General features: G+C 45.0%; 1 protein-coding gene and 1 long non-coding RNA gene across 2 annotated transcripts in view; both read left to right on the forward strand.

Moving 5' to 3' along the window:
* The first annotated feature begins 7031 nt into the window (after positions 1–7031).
* LOC143927014 (uncharacterized) lies at positions 7032–8236 on the forward strand. The gene is made up of 4 exons (XR_013262204.1): positions 7032–7152; positions 7238–7368; positions 7510–7585; positions 7843–8236. It is a non-coding gene; the product is annotated as an uncharacterized LOC143927014 (long non-coding RNA).
* A 13656-nt stretch (positions 8237–21892) lies between these two features.
* DDX59 (DEAD-box helicase 59) overlaps positions 21893–25433 on the forward strand; it is a 31580-nt gene continuing 28039 nt past the window's right edge. The window contains exon 1 of the mRNA XM_077452725.1: positions 21893–23254. Within this exon, the coding sequence (XP_077308851.1) occupies positions 22031–23254 (1224 nt within the window). The 5' untranslated portion in view covers positions 21893–22030. The remainder of the gene's footprint in view (positions 23255–25433) is intronic.

Below are 25433 nucleotides of genomic sequence, written 5' to 3' on the forward strand. Positions count from 1 at the left end.
CGAGTTGCTCTATGGGAGACACCCAAGAGGGCTGCTGGATATCGCCAAGGAAACTTGGGAAAATGAGAGTTCTCCTCACAGGAGTGTGATTGAGCATGTCGCCCTGATGCAAGATAGAATTGCACAGGTAATGCCAATCATAAAGGAACATTTAACCCAAGCGCAGTTAGCACAGCAGAGAGTGTACAACTGTGGGGCCAAGACCCGTACTTTTTCCCCGTGGGATAGGGACTTGGTGCTAGTCCCTACGGTTGAAAGCAAATTTCTGGCCAAATGGCAAGGTCCATACGAAGTAATTGAAAAAATTAGTGAGGTGAACTACAGGGTTAGACAGCCAGGAAGGCGAAAGCCGGAGCAGATCTATCACGTCAATCTGCTGAAAGCCTGGAGGGATAGGGAATCCCTAGTCGCAGAGACTTTGTCACAAGCACAGCCTGATTGCTTAGTTCCTGAGGTTGGAATAGCAGACACCTTATCGAAAGCCCAACAACAGGAGGTTAAAGAGTTTGTACTTCGTAACAAAGAGATTTTCTCTGAGCTGCCGGGACAAACATCTGGTGTAGAGCATGACATTATCACCCCGCCAGGAGAAAGGGTAAAACTAAAACCTTATAGAATACCAGAGGCCCGACGGGAGGCAATACGTGGGGAGGTTCAAAGGATGCTGGAATTGGGTGTGATAGAGGAGTCCCAGAGTGACTGGTCCAGTCCTATCGTACTAGTGCCCAAACCTGATGGGAGCTGGCGGTTTTGTAACGATTTTCGACAATTGAATAAAGTTACAAAATTTGACACCTACCCCATGCCGCGCATAGACGAGTTGATTGACCGGCTGGGAACAGCCCGATATATGACAACTCTTGATCTCACCAAAGGGTATTGGCAAATTCCCCTGGCCGAGTCGGCCAAGGAGAAAACTGCGTTTGTAACCCCAGATGGGGCATTCCAATATAAGAGAATGCCGTTTGGGTTACAGAATGCACCGGCAACATTCCAGCGGAAAATGGATAAGATTCTGAGGCCCCATCAGAAATATGCTGCAGCTTACCTGGATGATGTGATTATCCATAGCACAGACTGGGTCTCACATTTGCCAAAAGTACAAGCAGTCCTAGACTCTATCCGGGAAGCTGGATTTACGGCCAATCCAAAGAAGTGTACCATTGGACAGGAGGAGGCCAAATATCTTGGGTACACTATTGGGAGGGGGGTGATAAAACCCCAAGTCAATAAAGTCGAGGCCATACAGAGTTGGCCACGTCCCAACAGCAAGAAACAGGTACGAGCCTTTCTGGGAATCGCTGGCTATTATCGACGATTCATTCCCCATTTTGCTTCTCAGGCTGTGCCCCTCACCAACCTGACAAAAGGGAAAAAGTCGGTCATGGTTAAATGGTCCCCAGAGGCTGAAGAAGCATTTCAGTCCTTAAAAACAGCCTTATGTAGCCAGCCAGTGTTGTACTCACCAGACTTCTCTAAGGACTTCGTGGTACAAACTGATGCATCAGACGTTGGGTTAGGAGCAGTGTTATCCCAGGTCTGGAACGGGGAAGAGCACCCAGTCATTTACCTCAGCAGGAAGTTGAAGTCCCATGAGGTAAATTACTCCACGATTGAGAAGGAATGTTTAGCAGTGAAGTGGGCTCTAGATTCCCTTCGGTACTATCTGCTAGGTAGGCACTTTGACCTGGTGACTGATCACGCTCCTTTAAAGTGGATGGCTCAGAACAAGGAGACCAATAGAAGGGTAAATAGGTGGTTCCTGGCCCTACAGGAATTTAACTTTACAGTTAAGCATCGCCCTGGTGTTAAAATGGGGAATGTGGATGCTTTGTCTCGGATACATGCGTATCTGACTGAATGAATGAATGAATGAAATACTTATATAGCGCACAATGCGAACTGAATCGCCTCTAGGCGCTGTGGCGAGCTTTGATCATCTGCTAAAAGAGGAAGGTCTTGAGTTTTTTCCTAAAAGCCAGGCGATTTTCTTCCAGGCGGATGTTGATTGGTAGAGCATTCCATAGCCGAGGCCCTTGAACAGCGAATCTCCGATCCCCCTTGGATTTATACTGGGCTTTGGGCACGAGGAGGAGGTTTTTGTTGGCTGATCGAAGGCTGCGGTTTGGTGTGTAATGATTTATTTTCTCAATTAGGTATTGCGGAGCTTCTCTATGCACGCATTTGTGGGTGAGGCAAAGGGTCTTGAACGTGATCCGATTTTTTACGGTTAGCCAATGTAAGCTCCTCAGTGAAGGAGAAATGGATTCCCAGGGTTTTTTTCCTGTTATCAGCCTTGCCGCCGTGTTTTGGATTAGTTGTAATCGCGCAAGTTGATATTGTGGTAATCCTATGTAAAGCGAGTTTGCGTAGTCCAGTCGTGAATTAATGATTGTTCCAACTACCACTGCTTTGTCATTCTTTGGGATAAAAGGGATGAGTCTGCGAAGCATTCGCAGCAGATGGTGAGATCGACTGACTACAGATCCTATTTGCGCATCCATTGACATTTGTGCGTCTAAAATAACCCCGAGACTTCGCTTTGGTCTTTGGGGAGATAGTCTGCCCAAAGACGGTTGGTGGAGACCAGGAGGTTTTGGTTGCGGGCTTATGATTTGGGTGTAAGATAAGAAGCTCTGTCTTTGATTGGTTCAGCTGGAGGGAGTTGGTGGTCATCCAGTCCTCTATTGATTTGAGGCAGTTTTCAAGTTGTTGTTGGTGATCTTTTTTTCCATTGATCCGGAAATAAAGTTGCGTGTCGTCAGCGTAAGAGTGGAAGCAGAGATCTGAGCATCTGATGATTTGAAGGAGTGGGTGAATGTAAATGTTGAAGAGAACGGGTGACAACGGAGAGCCTTGAGGGACTCCGCAGGTGACTGCCCGAGTTTTGGAGAGGAATTTTCCTAGTTTCACTGTCTGTGACCGATTTCCTACTGCTTGTGTTACAACTCCAAGGTTGAAACAAGAGGGGGGGGGGTATGTGGCAGCACGCAGGTAAAGTCACCTGGTTGTATCCAGGATGGGAAATATGTGTGCCCTAGATTCAGGCTTTATGCAGACTTTTACAATTAGAGGGGAAGAGTTAATGAGCCCAGCTGAAGTAAGTGGGCTCATTAAGACCTCTACAAAAAACCCCAGCATGCTTAGGGAGATGTTCCATCCTGGAACCAGTTTTGTGTTGTATAGACTGGGGAGTGTGACACTTGTTCTGTGCGGTGAGTTAACGCCTGTGTGGCAAACCTCTACAACAGGGACAGGGACTGGTGCTGCACAAGGTTGCACTCAGTTGTTAGATAGGGAATCTAAGTGTGTAATTAGAGGTCAAGCTGACCAGGATTTATTTTCATGTTTTATTTTTGTTTGGCTGTTATATGTTTCACTGCATGTACCATAAATAAACCGCATCTTTTGTTTTTTTGCACCTACAACGCTGTCTGCTGTGCCTGATTTTGTGTTGTGAACCCATCCAGGGGGTCACACACACCCGCTGCCGAGCTAACCCCTCACAAAATATAAACTAAAGTCTGTATGCTGCGCTAAAAGTAGATGAAGGTGAAAAGTGAACGAAGGAAGCAAGATCCTCACACCAGCTTAAATGTATGTACACCACCGTGCTCACATCTAATCTTCTTACCAGAAAGCCAAATGTTACAGGCATTTGGGTATATAACACATCGAGTGTCTCCACTTCACAGCGTCATCCACTCTCACACTGTAATCAGCACGGATGATTTCTAGGCATAGGATCCACTAAAGCCTCCACTGTCCGATCATATACAGCAGCTCCAATCACATCAATGGAATGAATGCGCCCCAAGAAGGAAAGTAAAGAGGCGCATAGTGAAGCCCACACAAGATTATCCTTAAAGGGTTTGTAAAGGCTTGTGTTTTATCACCTTAATGCATCCTATGCATTAAGGTGAAGAAACACCTTGCAGTCACCGACCCCTCACCCCCCCCCCTCGTTTTACTTACCTGAGCCCCAAATTTCCATCTGTCGTTATCTCCACGGGGTCCCGACTCTTGTTTGGATAGATTGATAGTAGCGCAGCCATTAGCTCACGCTGCTGTCAATCAACATGAATCAACATGATGCGGGTGCCGGAGAGCGGGGCCGAGTCTTGCATTCAGCCTCTATGCGCGCCCAATGCTGGACTCGGGAGTGCGCCCACAAGGTAACCCCATCAGGAGAATGCTTCTCCAAGGGGGTTATATAATGCAGGGAGGAGCCGCAAGAGCCGCTGAGGGACCCCAGAAATTGATGTTTTGGGCTACTCTGTGCAAAACGAGCTGCACAGTGGAGGTAAGTGACATGTTTGTTATTTAAAAAAAATAACGCATACACAATAATCAATACACACACGGCCGGGATCTTCACAACATGATATGCATCATTGGTAGTACGTCCAGAACTGCTCACTGAATGCGTTACAAAACCCAAAAATGTCAGATGCAAATACAAACAAGTATATCAGGAAGGAAAATGCGCTATTAATCAAAAACATCATAAAATCCCACAGCAGATCATTCGTTAATTAAAACATCCAAACATCGCATATTAAGTGAAATATCATTTAAAAAGGCAACAAGAGATATATGTGAAGTTACTCAGAAGGAAGTATACCTCCACCTAGTGGCCAAAAATAGTACATACTATATCTCATACAGAATACATTGAACATACTTTAAATGTACTTTTATATATACTTAATTCTGGCTAAAAATATAAAAATGGAATCACAAAAATTGTATAAATATCAATAAGAATACAACATATAATTAAAAGAAGGACAAAAAGTATAAAGGACTATAAACCACCTATAAGCCACTAACATATGGAACTCATATTAGCTGTTGTTAATAGAACAATTAACATCCCAATCTACATTAAGTCCATGGGGCACATAACATTTCATCTCATGAATAGAGATTCTCCTCTCCCGTCTGTGTGGATGGAGGGGTATATGTTAGTGCTGGCCTTGGGCAGTGTGAAAGAGAGTGTAACAGACACTCGGCTTACACAACTGCAGCCAGCAACCCTGTTGGAAAGCCATAGTCCTGTCTGAATCATGTGTCCGGGTTTCAGGCAGTCTGAAACCCGAACGCATGATTCCAAACCTGAACTGTCCGGGTGAATCCCAGACAGTTGGCAACCCTAGGGGTGAGCCTGTCTATGGCCACAAAACTAGTACCTGCTGAATCTTTATTATGACATTCCAAATAGATACATTCCAAATAGTATCTGGACACATTGTGATTGGGAAAGTCCTGTCTGATATTAGCTACATGTTCTTTGATACGAGCATTCATGGCTCTCGTAGTGCAGCCCACATATTGAAGGGCACATGGACAAATAATCAAATACACCACATATAAAGAGGTGCATGTGATAAAATTGTCAATATTGAACGATTTGGTGGTGGTAGTTAATCAATGCATCTGCTCTTATTTTTATTGAGGAGACAAACACTACTTTTTTTACAGGGTAAATAACCTTTTAACCTGTGAAAGAAAGAGACCCTGTTGGAAGCATCTAAAATATTAGGCGCCACCTGAAGTCTTAACCTCCCTGGCGGTATGATTCAGTCTGGAATTAGGTGCTGAAAGCGGTACAATTATTTTGCACGGAAATCTGGCTTTTATTTTGTAGTCCTGTAATTCTTAGTAATAACGCTCTTAAATCTGTTCAAACCAGAGTCTAGCAGACATCCCGGGTATGATAAAGTTTATAATATAATAAAGAATAATAAAAAATATTCAATAATGTAATAAAATCCTAAAACACTGAAAAATTGACACTTTTTGGTTGCTATGGACAATCTCCAAATTCCAGGCAGTAAAAAACAGTATTTATAATATAAAAGTGCATGCAGGGCATTGCACAGACCACTAGGGACAAAGGGGGTGTGTATTTTTTAATACAGCACTGTAATCTGTAAGATTACAGTGCTGTGTGTGTTTTGTGTGTTTTAACTTTTTTGAATTTGCCGCCGTTCTCCGCTCCCGTGCGTCGTAACGTCGCAGGGAACGGAGCTCGGCGGCATTCGGCACTGTGAATCGAGCGGAGGACAGCTCGATCGCACAGCGCGGCGGACATCGCTGGATCCAGGGGACAAGGTGAGTAACGCTCCCTGTGTCCTCCCCTGCATCAAGTAAAGCCATCCTGAGTCTGGCTCGGGGTTACCGCTCCTGTCAGTATATTCCTACCCCAAGCCAGACTCGGGATTACCGCTAGGGGAGTTAATGGAGGTACACCTCTAAAAAATTACATCAAGAATTTACAGGAACTGAAGGATTTTTGCCAAGAGGAACGGGCAGCTTTACTATCTGAGAAGATAAAGAGCCTCATCCACAAATACCACAAAAGACTTCAAGATGTCATTGATGTTAAAGGGGGGCAATACACGGCAATACATGGTATTTGATCAGGCCATTTGTCTAGTTTCTGTTGTCATTATGACAACAGAAACTCCCTTTATAAACTCCCTCTAGCTCTAAAATTTCATCAATACAATTCTGTGTATTAAATTGTATATGCATCATATATATACAAAACCCATTGTGACATGTAATGGGTGTATCATGTCATAATGGATAGTTTTGGCAGGCTGCTCTAAGTGTTAATCTGCCTTGTGTGTCTTGGCTTTTATGTCCACTTGATTTTCTGCAAGATATACATTGTTACTCTGTATAGTGTATTTTGTATTATTTGCAATTATATGATGCTTGTCCTGAGGGGTTGTTGACAGGCAGGTGGCGCTGTGCCGGTCTTTGGGCGCTGTGCGGCCGGTAAGCACCACAGAAAACTTCCTGTAGGCGCTTAGGGAGCCCCTCCGCTGGTCGACGGTCCATCTAGTGTACCGGCGTATGGGCTCCTCCTCCGGCGGTGTCCTTCGCTGTCTCTTGTCCCCCATGCCTGGCTGTGCTCTGCGCAGGCGCTTTGGGGAGTGGGCGGCGCGGACGCGACACGCGCCGGAGCTCTTTTGGCCGGCCCACATGATGTCACTGATTGGCTGATTGCCGATCGGGTGACGGTGGGCGGGTCAGACACATTTAGGCAGACGCCGTGCGAGCGTCTCCTCAGAGACTCTTACAATCCATCCCCTCCAGGTTGTTTGTACCCTGGCGTCCTGTATTCGTCTGAAACAACAGGTAATGATACTGTTGCTGACTACATCCACTGGCATTATTTGCAATTCCTATTGATATACTAAAATTACAACTTTATACTCTGCAGATATCAGCTTTCCCCTATTTTATCTGGCTGTGTTTGTAAGTCAGCCGTTTACCACTGATGCTGAGTGATGCGATACCATCATTACTTGCATTGGACTACTCTGGAACCAATGAAGTAATTATTGGATACTGGTGAGCCTTTTCTCCCTAAATATCAGTATTGTGTGTGCCATTCACCTTAACTAACTATAATACATATAAATAGTATATAATGTACTGCTACATCACGCAGCATTTATATAATATAATATATTTCTTTATTCCATTTTTTAGTTTGATATCCCTGTATCCCATATCTACACACTTACACGTCACCTAGGTACTCGCGCCATCCCTACAAGGAATTGGGGTAGTGTATAATTAATTCATCAATTTTATACCACTTGTTAGCCTATAACTCACATCTTGATACAATATTGTGCATTCCCCCACAGTGCTCCTATGTGACTGTCTTTTTGTGCCTCACGTCTGCATCATCTCCTCTCGACAGGCATCATGATTCAACCTACTTTAAAAATTCTCTACTAAAATCTTTTTCTATATTGTTATTGATAATTGTAATACTGTATTGCACATTGTAATATTCGTCCTTTTTCCATTTTCAAGAGTTTTTATTGTGCCCCAGAAGAAGCGTCATTGGAACACGAAACATGCCGGGCATAATCATGGGATGCTAAATCAGCACATAATTTCAGTGAATACACTGGTGAATGTTTATCTGGAACGGGTTATGTTCTATGGTATTATACACTTACCATCATATTGTGCTGTATTGTGATGCTATTGCTGATGTAGGTCCCATTGAATGAACAGAATCTCTGTTTATAGTTTTTAATCATTATTTTGTATCTTTTTGAATAAATTTATAAAAATTAGCTTATTGTATTTTGATTTATCCTGGTGCCTTTAAAGTCCCCAAGTCCCGTTTTGTTTTGTATTTGCATGATTTAAAAAGCGTAAACACAGTTGATTGATAATAAATGGCTTCAGCCAAACACTACCCATGAGGAAAAGAAAAGTTTTTTTGCTATCATTCATATTCTCTGAAAAATGGCCAAGAAATCATAAATTCTGCCAGGGTGTGTAAACTTATGAGCACAACTGTATCTCCTGTGTTTGGGGGGGGGGGGGGCGCCATAAGCAGAGCGTTGTGCCTTGTCCCTCCAGTGAGATGTCTCTGTCGGATGGCTTAATTGAGGATCCGTGCAGTGACGCATGCATGCCAGCTTCAGTTCAGCATGCACGCCTTAATCGGCACCATCGGCTACTAATGGAGGTGGAGGGGGTATAAGGGAACACAAATTTGCGGAAAAGTACCAGTTACTTACCGGTAACTGTCTTTCTGGGAAATCTTCCAGGACGGCACACCTGAGAGATGAGAGGCTCCTCCCTACAGGAAACACAATCAATCGACAGCTGTTTTAAGTCCCCACCCTTCCCCTTGATCCTCAGTTTGTAGAGAAGTAACTCCTGAACCAGGTTCACAAGGGAAATCATTCCTCATAGGTACTCACCTTCTAGTGTTCTAGAATTTTCCCTCCTCCAACGGGCGGGAAGTAGGCCTGCCGTCCTGGAAGATTTCCCAGAAAGACAGTTACCGGTAAGTAACTGGTACTTTTCTCAAGTCATCTTCCAGGACGGCACACCTGAGAGGATAAACAAGTACCTCGGGCCTACCTTAGGGTGGGGCCACTGCAAAACCCTCTTGGCGAACCTTGGCTCTGCAGTGAGCTTTACCTCCACTCCATACGCTCATATGCTTGATGAAGGCATGTTAGCTGGATCATGCGGCTGATCTGCAGGTCTGCTCCACAGATGTTCCTGCCTTTTCCGCTTCAGATGCAGTATCTAGGTGAAATGGGCTCTTAAAAATGGAATCAGAAAACATGTTAAACTTGTAGGTTAGCAATGTTGCCTATCTCACACATCTAACAACCATGGCCTATTATGCCTGTAGGTGCTACTTAGAACCACTAAAAAGATAAATAAGAGACCTGTGTAAGACAAGGACACTACATTAATCAATAAGAGGGCCTGTCTTAACACTATCCTGTTGAGGGAAATAAAACTGCTTCCTTTTTATCTTTATGTCAGCAAAAGACTAAAGGGAAGCCTACTTAAGGGAAATAGATTAACAGAAGCTTGAACCCTGGGTTTAAGGCATGCCCAATCTATGTCCTTACTTACGCCTGAGAGCCTTCTTCAGGAGATTAAAGTCCCTAGCAGGAGTAGACTACCCATATTGCTATGTCTAGTTTTGCTAAAAGGGCAAAATGAAGGCCATGCACCAAGCCGAAACCTATTCGATCGGGTATACATCTTTATACTTCATCCTCAGGCCCTAATACTCCTCTGAACAGAACTCTCCAAGTTCTTACTAAACAGGGCGATTCATTATCCCCTTCCTCCAGTGTCCCATAACCCTACAGGGCTTCAACCCTAGGAAATGGTTCTGGCATCCCTGAATGCAAGTGGTCAAGGTTTTCTGACATGTGGCAGCTGCAGCCCGAACTCCTGGCCCCTCCATGGAAAAGAAGGCTGAAATACAAAAGGTGATACATGCATTATTAATATCACAAATAAAATGATCATAGATTGTGGGCACGGCACAATAGATTTAGACAGAAAGGACACAAGCATAGACAACAATGTTGTGTGCCTGAGTGTGACTAGCTAAACCAATATATCAAATATGGGAAGAGACCCAAATCTGAACCTCAACGTAGACAAACAGTCCTCATAGTCTGGTTTTCTGATGTGCTGCCAAGACGTAAAAACATTAAGACTCAAGCAAACCCTAAATGCTGCGTATTTCTTTAGTGCAGCTAGCTAGGTCATAACTGATATATAAATACGGAAAGGACAGGAACCCCCTTTACTGTTGTGCTTTACCTATGTACAGCAAAACAAGGCTATAAAGACAGAAAGACCCAAACTTCTATGTTGTGTATTTCTGACAAACCACCACAGTTATAAGATTAATATGAACACCAACTCCCGTGTTGTGCATTTCTGCTATGCCACAGGGAAAAATATGGAACACAAGACAATCCTTTCTGTCATGCACTTCTGTAGTGTAGTTCAGATAGAACCAACACTGAGAAAGGACACGAGCAACCTGCAGCATTGTGTTTTTCTGAAACAGAAAGCACCAGCAAGCTTCAATCTTGAGTATTTCTGCTGTGCAACAACATAAAAGCAGACACTGAGGAAAAAGACAGACAGCCTTTACAGCTGCAATCTTTCTGGTCTGCTGCAAAATAAAACAATAACGCCATTATGAGTATTCCTGCTGTGTAGCAAAACCTCAATCAGAAGGGACAGATAAGTTTAGGGTTCCCACACCCGTGCGACCCAACCTGCGACTTGGGACTGCAAGACGCATGAGAAGTCATATACTATGGCTTCCAATGGGTACCATTTGTGTCTGTGCGACACCAGCAGTCCCTGATTCCTGGATCCACAGACCTCAAGATTACACAGGTCGCAGGGAAAAAAAAAAAACAAATAGCAATTTTCAGGTCGAACCAGTAAGGGGTCCCCAATGCTGTGACTCCCTGGAGGATTGCAGCCAACAAACCCCTGCTGTGTATCCCTAAGATGCAGAAAGGTAGATCCATGAGAAACACTGCTTAGCCTGATATACAAACGATAAGGCAGTAAATATAGGACATACAGGACACAAACATTCAATCTTTGTGTATGTCTGATGTGTAGTAATATACCAATACTGAGCAGAGAGGCCACCATCCTCAATGTGTCTCTCAGCTGAGCAGCAAAAACAAAATCAGAAAAAGACAAGCAACCTTCACTGCTGTGTCCTTTCTGATATGCAGCCAATAAGGCAGAATATGCAAGACATAAAAGGACAGACAACCTTCAATCTTGTATATGTCTGATGTGCAACAATATAACAATTCTGAATAGAGATAGCACATGCATATTGAAGCGATTTGGCCTTGCGACTCAACATGTCAAATCGCATGGCTAAAATCAGCACAACACCACTTTGTGGTGCTACATGGATTACCAAAGGCAGTATATGTACTACACCTGGCAGGGGTTCAATTTGTATTTCTACTATGTAGCCCAACAAATTCGAACCATCAATTTTCACTGCTGCCTTTCTGATAAGGCAGTAGTAATACAGGACACAAAACCTCACAGACCTTAATGCTGTACAAATCTGATGTGCAACAATAAAACACTATGAATAGAGATAGCACATCCATATTGAAATGATTTGTCATGCGACTCAACATGTCAAATCGCATGTTTAAACTCGGCAGCCATTGCTGTTAATAGCACTGTCTGAATCAGCACAGCGCCCTGCAAATCAGGACCATCAGACTTCACTGCTGCCTTTCTGATAAGTAACCAACAAGGCAGTAAAACAGGACACAAAGCCCCACAGACAGACCTCAATCTTGTGTATGTCTGATGTGCAGCAATATAACCATTATGAGCAGAGATGTCACCAGACACAATGATGTGCATTTCTGCTGTGCAACACAAAACCAGAAAGTACAGACCACCTTCACTGTTGTATTTTTCTGATCTGTAGCCAAACAAAGCAGTACCTTTAGTATATAAAGGACAGCAAACAAGCTTCAGTGCAGTGCATTTCTGATGTACAGCAATATAGCCCTTATAAGCAGAGATGTCACAAATCTCAATGTGTATTTCTGCTGTGCCACAAAAACATCCCAGCAAGCACAAACCTTCACTACTGAGGTCTACTGGTGTGCAGCCAATGAGGAGTCATGGTCTATCCCTTTATGAAATAACCAACAGGCAATTTATTTCATAGGCATAGCCTGGGGTGTAGATACTAAACCTTCACCACCAGAGAAGGAACAGATCCTAAAATGGTTGGACACCCTACTATTAGTAGTAGTTGTTGTCCTACCTTACCTCCATAGACTGAGCAAACGCTAGCCAGCACATATCCAGGTGGTGCTGATTAGCAACTAAAGTCTCAATGAGCCCAGCCCTAGAGACCAATTTAAGACCTCTCTAGAAGAGGTGGTTACCAGTTTAGCCTGGGAGGTAAATAGCTATTTGCAGGCTTCAAACAATTAATTATGTAGCTCTTGCATAGGTTTGCACAGAAAATCCTCAATTAAAAGGATGTAGGGAGCGATCTATGGTGAATCGCCTTTAGATCTGCCACTGCGTGGATTGTAGCCCAAACCAATAAAAAAAAAAGTTTCTTCTTACCTCCTACACTATAATATAAACACAGTGTAAAGGTGGAGTGGGAGGTTGGAGCTTATGAAAGTTAACTATAGCAGGCAACCCCCAAAAGGAGGATCTGTGACAAGGGAACCCCTACTGTGCCACACAGTAGCTTGGTCTCTGCCCATCCTTGAATGTTAGGTCAGCTTTTAAACATTGTGAAGCAACTTCAGATTCCTAGCAGCTGGGCTAATAGGGCCGGTAACCTAGTGCACCTGCTGACCAGGGGAGCTTCTGAATCCACCAACCACTGCCCAATTAATAACCTGTTCAGTGGTATACCTGGCCTGTAAGTAACTTTGTATCTACCAGGTCCCCTCTGTACGCTATATTCATCCCTACTAAATGTACCACAACTGGGCATGTAGGGAGAGGCTGGCAACCTACTGCTGCGATAACCACAGTGTCTCTGCTGTAAGAGGGAGCTGTGGCTGGTGGTTTTAGCAGTGGCGTCTGCGCTATTTGTATCCCGACCCCAGGTTCTGCACTGCACCAGTCAGTATATACACGGGGAAGGGGGAGCAATGGCCTACCTACCTCTTTCTCATCTGAAGTGGTTTAGGCACACTCGTTCCTCTGCACCACCTGTCCACCATACAGCTTCTCTGATGTAAGAGGGAGCTGCGGCTGGTGTTTTTAGCAGAAGCTTAAGGGCTATTTGAATCCAGACCCCAGGTGAGATCTCAAATGCCCAGGAACCCTCTGGCTGGAATTGGGGATTTTGCAGCTAAATTCCCACGGCAAAAGGAAAGTAAAGTACTCACCGTTGTCGTCTTCCTCTTTTTGCCACAGCCAGCGGGCTTGCTTTTCCATCCTTATGGTCCACACGCAAGGAGGATAGCCGCCAAAGTGCTCCCCCCCCCCCAACTGCTGTCCCCATAGGGAAGTCAGTCTATATACATGGGGGGGGGGGGGCAATGCCTTCCATTCCTCATTCCCATCTTCATATCTGAGGTGGTTAAGGCAGACATCCACCGTAGTAAACTGGTGCCTCCTCGCTTTAGAGAAAGGAGGATGTGGGCGCCTGCTCCTACTGACTCTCAGCCTTCCCTCCTGGGTAAGAACGCCGCTGCCATTTTCCCGAAGTTTGAAAATGACGCGGGTGCTTGTTGCCACGCCCTCTCCGGCAGCCCACGCGAGCTACCGGGGACCCAGGAGTCGGGGACAAGCCCCCTGGAAAGAACCGATGGCCAGCACCCCCGTCTGAACAGCCACCTGTACAGGTAAGGAGGGGGGAGACAGGATAATGGCCCCTGAAGTTCTGGGTACACCACTGTACCCAGGGTCCTTCAGCTCTCAGGGGGGCTCTTCCAATTTCTGCTGCCCGCCCTGAGGAAAAGATAGGGGAACCCCCCAGGAAGGACAAGAATATCCTACCAGACCCAGAGGCTTCCCAGGCTTGTGGTCCGGCTCCCAGGGGGAGACCACCAGCCCCAGGCTTCGGGTCATTTGGAAAAAAACAAACAGTTTCGCTGTGTAGGGAGAAACACAATCAAAAACTGAGGATCAAGGGGAAGGGTGGGGACTTAAAACAGCTGTCGATTGATTGTGTTTCCTGTAGGGAGGAGCCTCTCATCTCTCAGGTGTGCCGTCCTGGAAGATGACTTGAGAAAAATGCTGTGGCTCAATACTGAAGAGGAAGAGATAACCAGTGTATTTTACATTGCAAGGTAAGGACTCCTTGACTCAGAAGAGATTTTGTCTGAAGTTACCACTTTGTGTTCTGTTGTAATTAGCTGCCACTATATGTTTTTCATATAGGATTGATGACGGTTTTCTCGGACAGTGTGCTCTGGTGAAAACAGTTTCCCCCTCTTTTCTTCAGTTTGGGAAAAGGAAATAGCTGGGAATCTTTGGATTAATTATTTAACAATCAGGATTCTGATACTGCTTACTGTTAATACAGGTAGGCAGGAAATCAATCATCCTGTCCATCTTGATTTCAGTCTTGTAATGGTCACTTACTTTATATTGTAATTTCCCTCCCAGATGGGCCAATAGGGTGCCTCTTTATGCCTCCCTCTGTGATTTCACCAATTGTCTATATCTATATACCCCTGTGGTTCTGGAGCCAAACACTTATTGGATTTTATAATATTCAGGTAATGGAGATCTAAAGAATAATGTACAGACCTGTACACATTCGAGATATATGTAAAATATTTTTGTGTAAATGCATGTTATGAGTTAATTATTGCTATTTATACATTTTGTCTAAATTATGTAATTTTTTATTTATAGTGATCATATATGTAGTTCCTGATAAAAGTTCCCTAGAGGAAGCCATCGTTTGGCAAAACATGTAGAGAATAGAATGTGCTGCATTTGTTCCATATATCATATGGCTATATACTGTATATGACAATAATTTGTTTTTTTTAGAATTGATTTCTAAAATAAATTTTGTTTTTTTTATACATGTATGCTGTTGCGTTTTAGCACCTTTAAAAATCCCATACTTTTCCTTTTTGCTATGTATTTATCAATTAAGGGAAGTGGTGCTGATGACTCTCAGACATTCAGCAATTTTCTCTTTTAAATTTTAAATAATTTCAGATGTCATTCGTCAACTCATTGAAAACTTTCGTACAGGTGTTCATTAGGGCAGCATAGTGGCTAAGTGGTTGTCATTTCTGCATGGCAGCACTAGGGTTGTCAATTCAAATTCCTACCTGCACATAGTTTGCATTTTCTCCCTGTGCCTGTGCCAAAGACATGGCGGTAGGTTAAATGACTGATATCTAAATTGGCCCTAGTATGTGTATGTATGACTGTAAGTTAGGGGACTTAGATTGTAAGCTCCTTGAGGGTAGGGACTGATGTGAATGTGTACTACATATGTAAAGTGCTGTGTAGATTGATGGTGCTATTAAAATAAATAAAAATAATACATTTGAAAATCTACTACTCTATGGCCAGCTTGGCTCAGGCCAAATGTTTGTATTGCTAGGTGCAGGAGTTGAGGACGTATCACTGTAACAGGATTACTAGCAAACAGAAAATTAAAGACAAAGATAAGATACAATACCGCACTGTTGGATGAATTTTGAGTAGCCCCCATTCACACTTGTGAGTGTAGTCAGGTGATTTAGGCCGCGTACACACGCGGGGACTGTTCGGCCAACTTTGTCCGCTGAACAGTGTTTCGGCGGACAGTCCGCCCGTGTGTGGGCTTTCAGCGGACAGTTTCAGCGAACAGTCCGCTGAACAAGGTTTTTCGGAATTTCCGAAAAACTGTCCGCTGAAACTTTGTTTCAGCGAACAGTTCCCTCGTGTGTAGGCTTGTTCGACAAACTAAGTTCCGCGCATGCTCAGAAAGGATTTACACGCCGAAAGTTATAATGCAGTGTATAGGACGTCGTATTTTTCGTCCCGTCGTACGTGCCGTTCACGTCATCGCGCACGGTTTCAGCAAACTGTTCGTTCGTCGTGTGTGGCCATGTCCGTCCATGCTAATTTTGAGCGGACTGTTTGCCGAAACTGTTTGACGGACAAAGTTGGGCGAACAGTCCCCGCGTGTGTACGCGGCCTTAGAGTCTTTTTTTGTGTTTTTTTATGTATAAACTATAGTATAGGAGCAAAAATGTACATTGTTGGCTCCTTAGACTTTTAAATGGAAGTGACAAGTAACATAAACACACGTATTGCAGGAGCTCCCATTAACCAGTTGCCGACCAGCCACCGTCATTATGCTGTGGGAGGTCGGCACAATCCCAAAAGCCATCGTAGCTGTATGTTGGCTCCTTTAAACGGGTTAGCAGACGCACAAACGCCCGCTGCACTGTGGGGGTGCCGATGCTCGTGGCCGGCAGTTTGCGATGACAGCGGGCCACAAGCAATCGCGGGCACGAGAGCCAGAATAGGGACGTGTGTGTAAACACACAAATCCCTGTTCTGTAAGGAGAGGAGAGGCAGATTGTGAGTTCCTATTAGCTAGGTACAGTAATCTTTCACCACCTCTAGTCAGAAAAAAATAATAATACAATGCCATAAATCTATCCGCTATTCTATAGAAGCTATAACTTTTGCGCAAATCAATCAATATACGCTTAGTGCGATTTTTATTACCAAAAATATGTGGAAGAATACATATCGGCCTAAACTGAGTTAAAAATGAATTTTTTAAAAACAAAATTGGGGAAATTTATTATAGCAAAAAGTACAAAATATTGTGTTTTTTTTAAATTGTCGCTTTTTAAAAACTGCAAAGATGATCAAATGCCACCAAAAGAAAGCTCTATTTGTGGGAAAAAAAGGACGTAAATGTTGCTTGGGTACAGCGTCACATGCCTGCACATTAGTCAGTTAAAGCGACGCAGTGCCTTATTGCAAAAAATGGCTTGGTGATTGAGCAGTCAAATCTTCTGAGGCTAAAGTGGTTAAAGTACATCGGACCACAAAACATGCAATTTTGTTTTTTAAACAACCAAAACGAGAATAAAATTGTGTCTTCCATATTTTTGCAGGTTAAAAAAAGTGCATTTATTATTGTGTAGCACCCTCTACCTTTAGGTAGGTACTAAAATAGGATTTTTCTGGGTTTAAGATAACAGTGTAGGCAAATTTAGACAGGCCTGTTTGTGTTGATTTGAGGCTGGGAGTATTTAGTGTAGTGGTGGGTGCGACCACCTGTGCTCTGACTCAGAGGCGCCTCCCCTGCTTTCAGGAAGATTGTTCAGGAACGGTGGTTGGACCTGAAGTTCGAGTGACAGGCAGCTCATGTGAGGAGCCCTGGCCAATTCCCATTCGGTATTGCCAGGGGGCAGGCCTCCCATATGAACTGGGGTCACATGCTGTTAGGGGAGTCTGACGGAGCAGGAAAAAGGACAATGGAGTTTTAGGTAGCTGCAGCAGGGCATCCCCAGGTGGGGGGCGTGCCGAGCGCGGAGGAGGGCTGGAGGAGATGCCAGGTTGGATTCCTGGATAAAAATCTTCACCATGGAGTTAGTGTAAAGCTGCTGTGACGGGAACACAGGACTTGCACTTTGGAGAAGGTCATTGTGGAAGAAGCCAAAGGAGGATTGTTGAGAGTAGTTGGGGAGAGGCACCGAGTATCTCTGACCTGGTAAAGCACTCTGGTGAATGAATGAATGAAATACTTATATAGCGCACAATGCGAACTGAATCGCCTCTAGGCGCTGATGGTAATACCATCCAAAAGACTATGTCACTACCAAATTCACTGAGCCATCGGGGAGAGGTAATGTATTTCTCTGGCTTATTGATTTTCTAAAGCAACACCATTCAAGAGACTTTATTACAGTAACAAAGTACAGCCAGCAAACTGGGGTTATTCAGAGTGATCCCTCTTTGTCTTACTGGAAGTGATGAGACAGGAATCCAAGCCCTTGTACACACGGTCGGAGAATCCGTCGGAATGTGTCCTATCGGACGGTTTTGTCGGATAATCCGACTGTGTGTGGTATGCATCGGACTGTTTCCGTCTGACCAAATTTTCCAACTTGCTGGAAATATTTTCCAACAAACTGGTCCGATCGGACATACTCCGATCATGTGTAGAGAATTCCGATCGGACAAAGTGCCACGCATGCTCAGATTAAATTCCTACATCAAAGCTATTGGCTACTAGCCTGAACATAGTCCCATCGAAACGAAATTACGTCATCACGTTCTGAAAGATCGGATTTTCCGACAACTTTGTCCGACCGTGTGTATGCAACAGTTTCGGACACAATCCGTCAGACAAAATCCAATGGTTGTTGAAATGTCCGACCGTGTGTACAGGGGCTAACAGTTTTGCAATAAAGGATTTGTACAGGAGGAGATCGAGGTAGTGATACTCTGCAGGAGTCAGTGCAGAGGAGGAAGAGGAGCAATAGTCTGCAGTGGAGATATGCAGGAGAACAGACTGTGAATGTTAGAAGTGTATCATTTTCAGGGCTAAAAGCTGATAATCAATGTTCTACAAATGTGAGTTATATAGTTAGTAAGGTTGAATAAAGACACCAGTTCAACCTGAGTGAGTGTCTACAATTGTCCCTATCCCTGTACATTGCACACTCACGTTGCTCCCTACCCTCAAGGATCCAACAATGCAAGGTCCCCATTCATATACTAGGGCCAATTTTGGACAGAAGCCAACTAACCTACCTGCATGTCTTTGGAGTGTGGGAGGAAACCAGAGTGCCCGGAGGAAACCTATGCAGGCACAGGAAGAACATGCAAACTCCAGGCAGGTAGTGTTGTGGTTGGGATACGAACCAGCAACCCTTCTTACTGCTAGGCGGGAGTGCCACTACGCTGCCCGCCCGTGATGACAATTCAATAAGTGCTATGGGCATCCCATATCTTCCTTTACCCCCAACCAAGTTTTATCACGCAATAAACGCAACAAAACTACACAAACAACTGCTCATTGTCTCAGAGGTGATATATGGGGATCTGGCAGCAGGGTGATTTGGCAGATTGTTGTCAGTAGTGCTAACACCATGGCTACAATTGCATTCCCTGCATTAAGGTAAAGGTTTTACTTTACATAACAGTATTGTACCCTCCCCCTTATACTTACCGAAGACCTCACTTCATTCAGCACTGTGCCCATCTCTAGTGGCTCTCCCTGATCTCACAGGCTTTGCTGAGAGCAGCGGAAGCCATTAGCTGAAAAAGTTACCTGCTCCTGGAAAAAAAAAGTGGGGTGGGAGAGCAAATGTAGGGCCCTTTCACATGAATGCATTTTTGCTGCATTTTAACCTTGCAAAAAAAAAAAAAAAGAAGAAAAATGTTTCCCTTTAAATCCTGTGAGACTCTTTATGCCATGCAGGTCCCCATTGAAATAAATAAAACATGCAGTGCCATGCACCAAAAACACAGTAAAAAAACGAACCTGCATTGTGGTGGTGTTGGTGCTTTTTTTGATTCACATGTCAAAATTTTGCAAAAGCATTCTGGGTAATACACACCGGTGTCCTGTCTGGACTCTATATGTCACAAGTCGCAACACCGGCAACATCCATCAAAAACACATAAAACATGCGTTTTTGATGCATTTTTTTCAGCAGAGCAGCGTTAAAGAACGCTTTTTTTTTAGTATCTCATTATTTTCTACTACAGTGGATATTCATTATCTAATAAACAATATCCTCTGTGCCTCTAGCCACTGCCAGCAAGTCTGACAGATCACCAGTATAGAGGATACTAACATAGGAATTTGATGCCTGTCAACCCGAGAGTCTTATCATATTCTTTGGTAATTCATTCAGTCCAAACAATCCATAATACGATAGAAGAGTAGTAGCTGAGTTTTATTAGATCGTGGGGACAACCGAGGCTTTATGTACACACGTGATTACAATTCAAAAAAACACATCTCTATGCTCCATCACGTGGCCTTGTGTATACGGAAGTGGAACAAGTGACCTCATTACTGAGCGCCGGTGTAGTGTCACAGTTTGATGCCTATCACAGGATGGTGCGGAAGTGACGTTGTTGCGTACTGCGCATGCGCGATGCGCTCCAAACGCTCGCGCCGTGCGTTCCAACATAGTTTCGGCAATACAGTTCAGCGAAACCATCACATAATGTTACGGAAGTGATGTTACACACAACACAAACACGGGCCACGTTGTTGCGTACTGCGCATGCGCGATGCGTTCCAAACACTTGCGCCGTGCGTTCCAACATAGTTTCGGCAATACAGTTCAGCGAAACCATCACATAATGTTACGGAAGTGAAGTTACACACAACACAAACACTGGGCCGTTCGTTACAACACTAATACTTCCCTTGTTACCTAGTAGGTTTTGCATTGCTGGGACTTGTAGTGCCTATCCTGAGCTACATGCTTCAATGTTCAGTGTCCTCATCCCTATCCCCATGCTTCAATGTTCAGTGTCCATCCTTATCCCCGTGCTTCAATGTTCAGTGTCCTCATCCTTATCCCCGAGCTTCAATGTTCAGTGTCCATCCTTATCCCCGTGCTTCAATGTTCAGTGTCCTCATCCCTATCCGCGAGCTTCAATGTTCAGTGTCCTCATCCTTATCCCTGTGCTTCAATGTTCAGTGTCCTCATCCCTATCCCCATGCTTCAATGTTCAGTGTCCTCATCCCTATCCGCGAGCTTCAATGTTCAGTGTCCTCATCCTTATCCCTGTGCTTCAATGTTCAGTGTCCTCATCCCTATCACCATGCTTCAATGTTCAGTGTCCTCATCCCTATCCGCGAGCTTCAATGTTCAGTGTCCTCATCCTTATCCCTGTGCTTCAATGTTCAGTGTCCTCATCCCTATCCCCATGCTTCAATGTTCAGTGTCCTCATCCCGATCCGCAAGCTTCAATGTTCAGTGTCCTCATCCTTATCCCTGTGCTTCAATGTTCAGTGTCCTCATCCCTATCCCCCTGCTTCAATGTTCAGTGTCCTCATCCTTATCCCCGAGCTTCAATGTTCAGTGTCCTCATCCCTATCCCCATGCTTCAATGTTCAGTGTCCTCATCCCTATCCCCGAGCTTCAATGTTCAGTGTCCTCATCCCTATCCCCGAGCTTCAATGTTCAGTGTCCTCATCCTTATCCCCGAGCTTCAATGTTCAGTGTCCTCATCCTTATCCCCGAGCTTCAATGTTCAGTGTCCTCATCCCTATCCCCCTGCTTCAATGTTCAGTGTCCTCATCCCTATCCCCGAGCTTCAATGTTCAGTGTCCATCCTTATCCCTGTGCTTCAATGTTCAGTGTCCTCATCCCTATCCGCAAGCTTCAATGTTCAGTGTCCTCATCCTTATCCCCATGCTTCGATGTTCAGTGTCCTCATCGAAGCAGGGGGATAAGGATGAGGACACTGAACATTGAAGCTCGCGGATAGGGATGAGGACACTGAACATTGAAGCACGGGGATAAGGATGGACACTGAACATTGAAGCTCGGGGATAAGGATGAGGACACTGAACATTGAAGCACGGGGATAAGGATGGACACTGAACATTGAAGCATGGGGATAGGGATGAGGACACTGAACATTGAAGCATGTAGCTCAGGATAGGCACTACAAGTCCCAGCAATGCAAAACCTACTAGGTAACAAGGGAAGTATTAGTGTTGTAACGAACGGCCCAGTGTTTGTGTTGTGTGTAACTTCACTTCCGTAACATTATGTGATGGTTTCGCTGAACTGTATTGCCGAAACTATGTTGGAACGCACGGCGCAAGTGTTTGGAACGCATCGCGCATGCGCAGTACGCAACAACGTGGCCCGTGTTTGTGTTGTGTGTAACATCACTTCCGTAACATTATGTGATGGTTTCGCTGAACTGTATTGCCGAAACTATGTTGGAACGCACGGCGCGAGCGTTTGGAGCGCATCGCGCATGCGCAGTACGCAACAACGTCACTTCCGCACCATCCTGTGATAGGCATCAAACTGTGACACTACACCGGTGTGTGAGGAATAGGAGATTATTGGCTGGTACAGAGCCCATGTGTGGCGAAGAGAAGGAGATGATTGGCTGACACGGCGCCGGGGACACCGGTCTAATTGCAGTGGCTGACAGGCAGGAAGTTGTGCTTTTGTGTCAGATGTGATGATCGGTCTTGCAGGTTGTGGTTATAATGTTTTTACCGAGAGCTGTGAAGAGGCGGACAGAGACTGAGAAGAGTGCGGGGAAGAAGAGAGCCACCGATAGAAGCCATGATGCGGTGTCACATAACTCCTCTACTTCTATTACTGCTCTCATTCCACCATCGCTGCCCATTGCTGAGTTGCCACACTTATCGCCTACCCTTATTGCTGCCTCTTCTAACCAGCCCTCAGTGACCAGCACTTCTGCTCCTCCTTCCCTCACTTCCTCAGGGGATGCCATTGGGTTGGCACCTGCCTCTTCTAACCAGCCCTCAGTGACCAGCACTTCTGCTCCTCCTTCCCTCACTTCCTCAGGGGATGCCATTGGGTTGGCACCTGCCTCTTCTAACCACCCCTCAGCGACCAGCTCCTCTGCTCCTCCAGATTCTCCTCCTTCCCTCACTTCCTCAGCGGATGGCAGTATTTCAGTATCTGCCTCCAGTGAAGTTGATTCATCTGTATTTTCTCCTGATGCACCAGCTGTGGTGTCCAGTGGTCCCCCTTCAGCACCATCCCCCTCTTTAGATACTCTCTCTGCCCCCTCTTGTGTTTCTTTGCCATCCTCTGTAGAACTATGTGTTTTAGAAGATGAACCCATCAAATCCTTCAGCAAACTTCAGCGTTGGCCCGTTTCGGGAGAACCAGTGTGTGTTGTATGTGGGCGATATGGAGAATACATATGTGATCAGACGGAGCATGATGTTTGCAGCTTGGAGTGCAAAGCAAGGGACTTATTACAAGCTCAGAAGAGCAGCACCCAGAGCACAGCCGGTCCACTCGAGTACCAGGTGATGGCAAGTACTGATGGAGGACAGGTCCATGTATATACTGCATCTGATATCATACCTCAGCCATACATGTCAATGGAGTCTTCATCCTCTACAGCTACTCATAATGATACCTCTTACTCCTACACTGAACACGATTTTATAGCCCAGCTTGGGCAGGATCAGATTGACCATCTAAGACAGCAGCTTGGCTTATCTGTGCAAGGTCATGAGGTGTGCAAACCTATCGTAGAGTTTGAACATTTAGGCTTTCCCTCTGCACTCTGTGCAAATTTAAAAAGGGCCGGATATGAAGTTCCCACTCCGATCCAAATGCAAATGATCCCTGTTGGACTGATGGAGCGAGATATTTTGGCAAGCGCAGACACTGGCTCAGGAAAAACAGTAGCTTTCCTTCTTCCAGCCATCATCCACTGTCTCAAACAGGTAGTGCCTGGTATTAAAGCGTTTCTTATGCTAACCTTAACTACACGTGTAAGAGTAGCTAATTGTGCAATAAACTGTGTGTGTGTTTATGTCTCTGTGACTGAGATACTGTGACAGACAACTTCCCCCCCCCCAAATCATCTTCCAGGACAGCTACTTGAGATGATTGGCTCCGCCTTCAACAGAAAACACAAACCAGAAAGATGAGAAAGACCCCCCCCCCCCCTCAGTTTTGTGCTTCAGACTATCCAGGCGCTCGCTGTCATGCTTGTTTTGTTTCCCCTGGCTTTGATAATTGTGTTTTTTGGGACCCCCCTGGTGTGCCTGTGATCCTGATCTGTTTACTTACCTGAGGGTTTTTTCCCCTGATCATATACACTGGACCTTGCTGCTTGACTGATGCCAGTAACTTCTTCAGCCTGTGCCCTTTTTTTTTTTTTTCCCTGGTTCTTCTGATGTGATAGTGGTGCTGATGGTCATCGGGCCCCCCTGGGGTTTTTTTTTTCCTGCATTTTTTTTCAGGAGAGAGGACCAAGGTGGCTCCAGCTCTGTTCCGGCATCGGATGATGGGTGGCATGTGCAACTCTGCACAGCACCCATATTCCAGCGCCATCCTATTCAGGGCTTTGAGTGCAGAAAGTGGGTTGCTTTGGCCAGTAAACACTACAGGCTGCAGGAGTGGAGAACATACTGTGTTTGGGTCTTAGGTTGTGTGTAAGCTCCAGCAAGCCTCCTAATAAATCCTCCCTTGATAGAGTGAGGTAGGGAGCAATGGAGCCTTCTGGACAGGCTAGATAGGGGTCCACCTCTACTTTCAGAGCAGCACCTTTTAAGATCAGCCCATACAAAGTACCTTGTGGTTATAGGTTACCGGACCTGTGTGCTTTGGCTAATCACAGCATGCTCTTCTGTGAGAGCCATGATTGGCCAAAGGCAGGGTGCTTTTGGCCAATGATGGCTCAGGGGGCTAAGTCCACGCCCCACACTATGTAAGGCTGCTTGCATAGCGGCCGTAGATATAGTGTAATGAATGAGAGCAGCAAAATTTCTAAAGGAAAGAGTCATTTAAAACTGTTCACGGCTGTAATGTATTACTGGATCCTGGCAATAAAGATAAAAATCATTGAAAAAATGGCGCAAGTCCCCCCCCCCCCCCCCCCAGTCCATTAACAGGCCCTTCGGGTCTGGTGTGGATTTTAAGGGGAACCTTGTGCCAAAAAAGCATGGGGGTCCCCCCAAAATCAATACCCTACCCTTATTCGAACAGGCAACCTGGCAGGTCTCCTGAACCGTACCAGACCACATGCCCTCAACATGGGAAAGGTGCTTTGGGTCCCCCAAAATAAACCTTGTTCGCTTGTTGATTGGGGGGGCGGGGAAGGGCCTCATCCCCACAACCCTTGCTCAGTGGTTGTGGGGGGCTGGGGGCTTATCTGATCCCGGCCTCCCCCTATGAGAATGGGTATCGGATACATTGTACCCCTACTCGGTCACCAAAAAAGTAAAAATGGCAGGAGACAGTCCTTAAAAAAAAAAAAAAAAAAAAAAAAAAAAGTGTCCTGCGATGTGCATCCATCTTCGATCACAGCGCGACAGACTGAGAAACAGAAACTCCGCCTCCATGGGAGGCGTCCTGCTGATTTTTTTTTTTTTTTTTTTTTTTTTTTGAAATGTCGTTTTGCTGTGGTACTATTATGAACATGGGAAATATGCTACTTTACAGGCAGACTACAGGCACAATATTTAAAGTAATATTTCATTTTTGTTTCACTTTAATCATTATTAAAATCACTGCTCCTGAAAAAACTTTTTTTTTTTTTTTTTTTTTGGATTGCTACATGTCCCCTGGGGCAGGACCCGGCTCCCCAAACACTTTTATGACAATAACTTGCACATAAGCCTTTAAAATTTAGCACTTTTGATTATTTATGTTCGTGTACTCTTTCCATTTTTGGATGATGAATTGAACAGTATTCAATGAGATGTTCAAAGCTTGGGATATGTTGTTATAACCTAACCCTGCTTTAACCGCTTGCCAACCAGCTGACGTCATTATACTGCGGCAGGTCGGCGCGATCCCACGAACTGTTGTAGCTATACGTCGGCTCGCGGGATCAGGATAGCAGGAAGGCGCACGTCCCGCTGCACAGTGGGGGTGCCAATGCTCGTGCCTGATGGT

The sequence above is a fragment of the Lithobates pipiens genome, unplaced genomic scaffold (genome assembly GCF_037356315.1).
Source record: "Lithobates pipiens isolate NorthernLeopardFrog02 unplaced genomic scaffold, aLitPip1_a1.2 Scaffold_23, whole genome shotgun sequence".
NCBI lineage: Eukaryota > Metazoa > Chordata > Amphibia > Anura > Ranidae > Lithobates > Lithobates pipiens.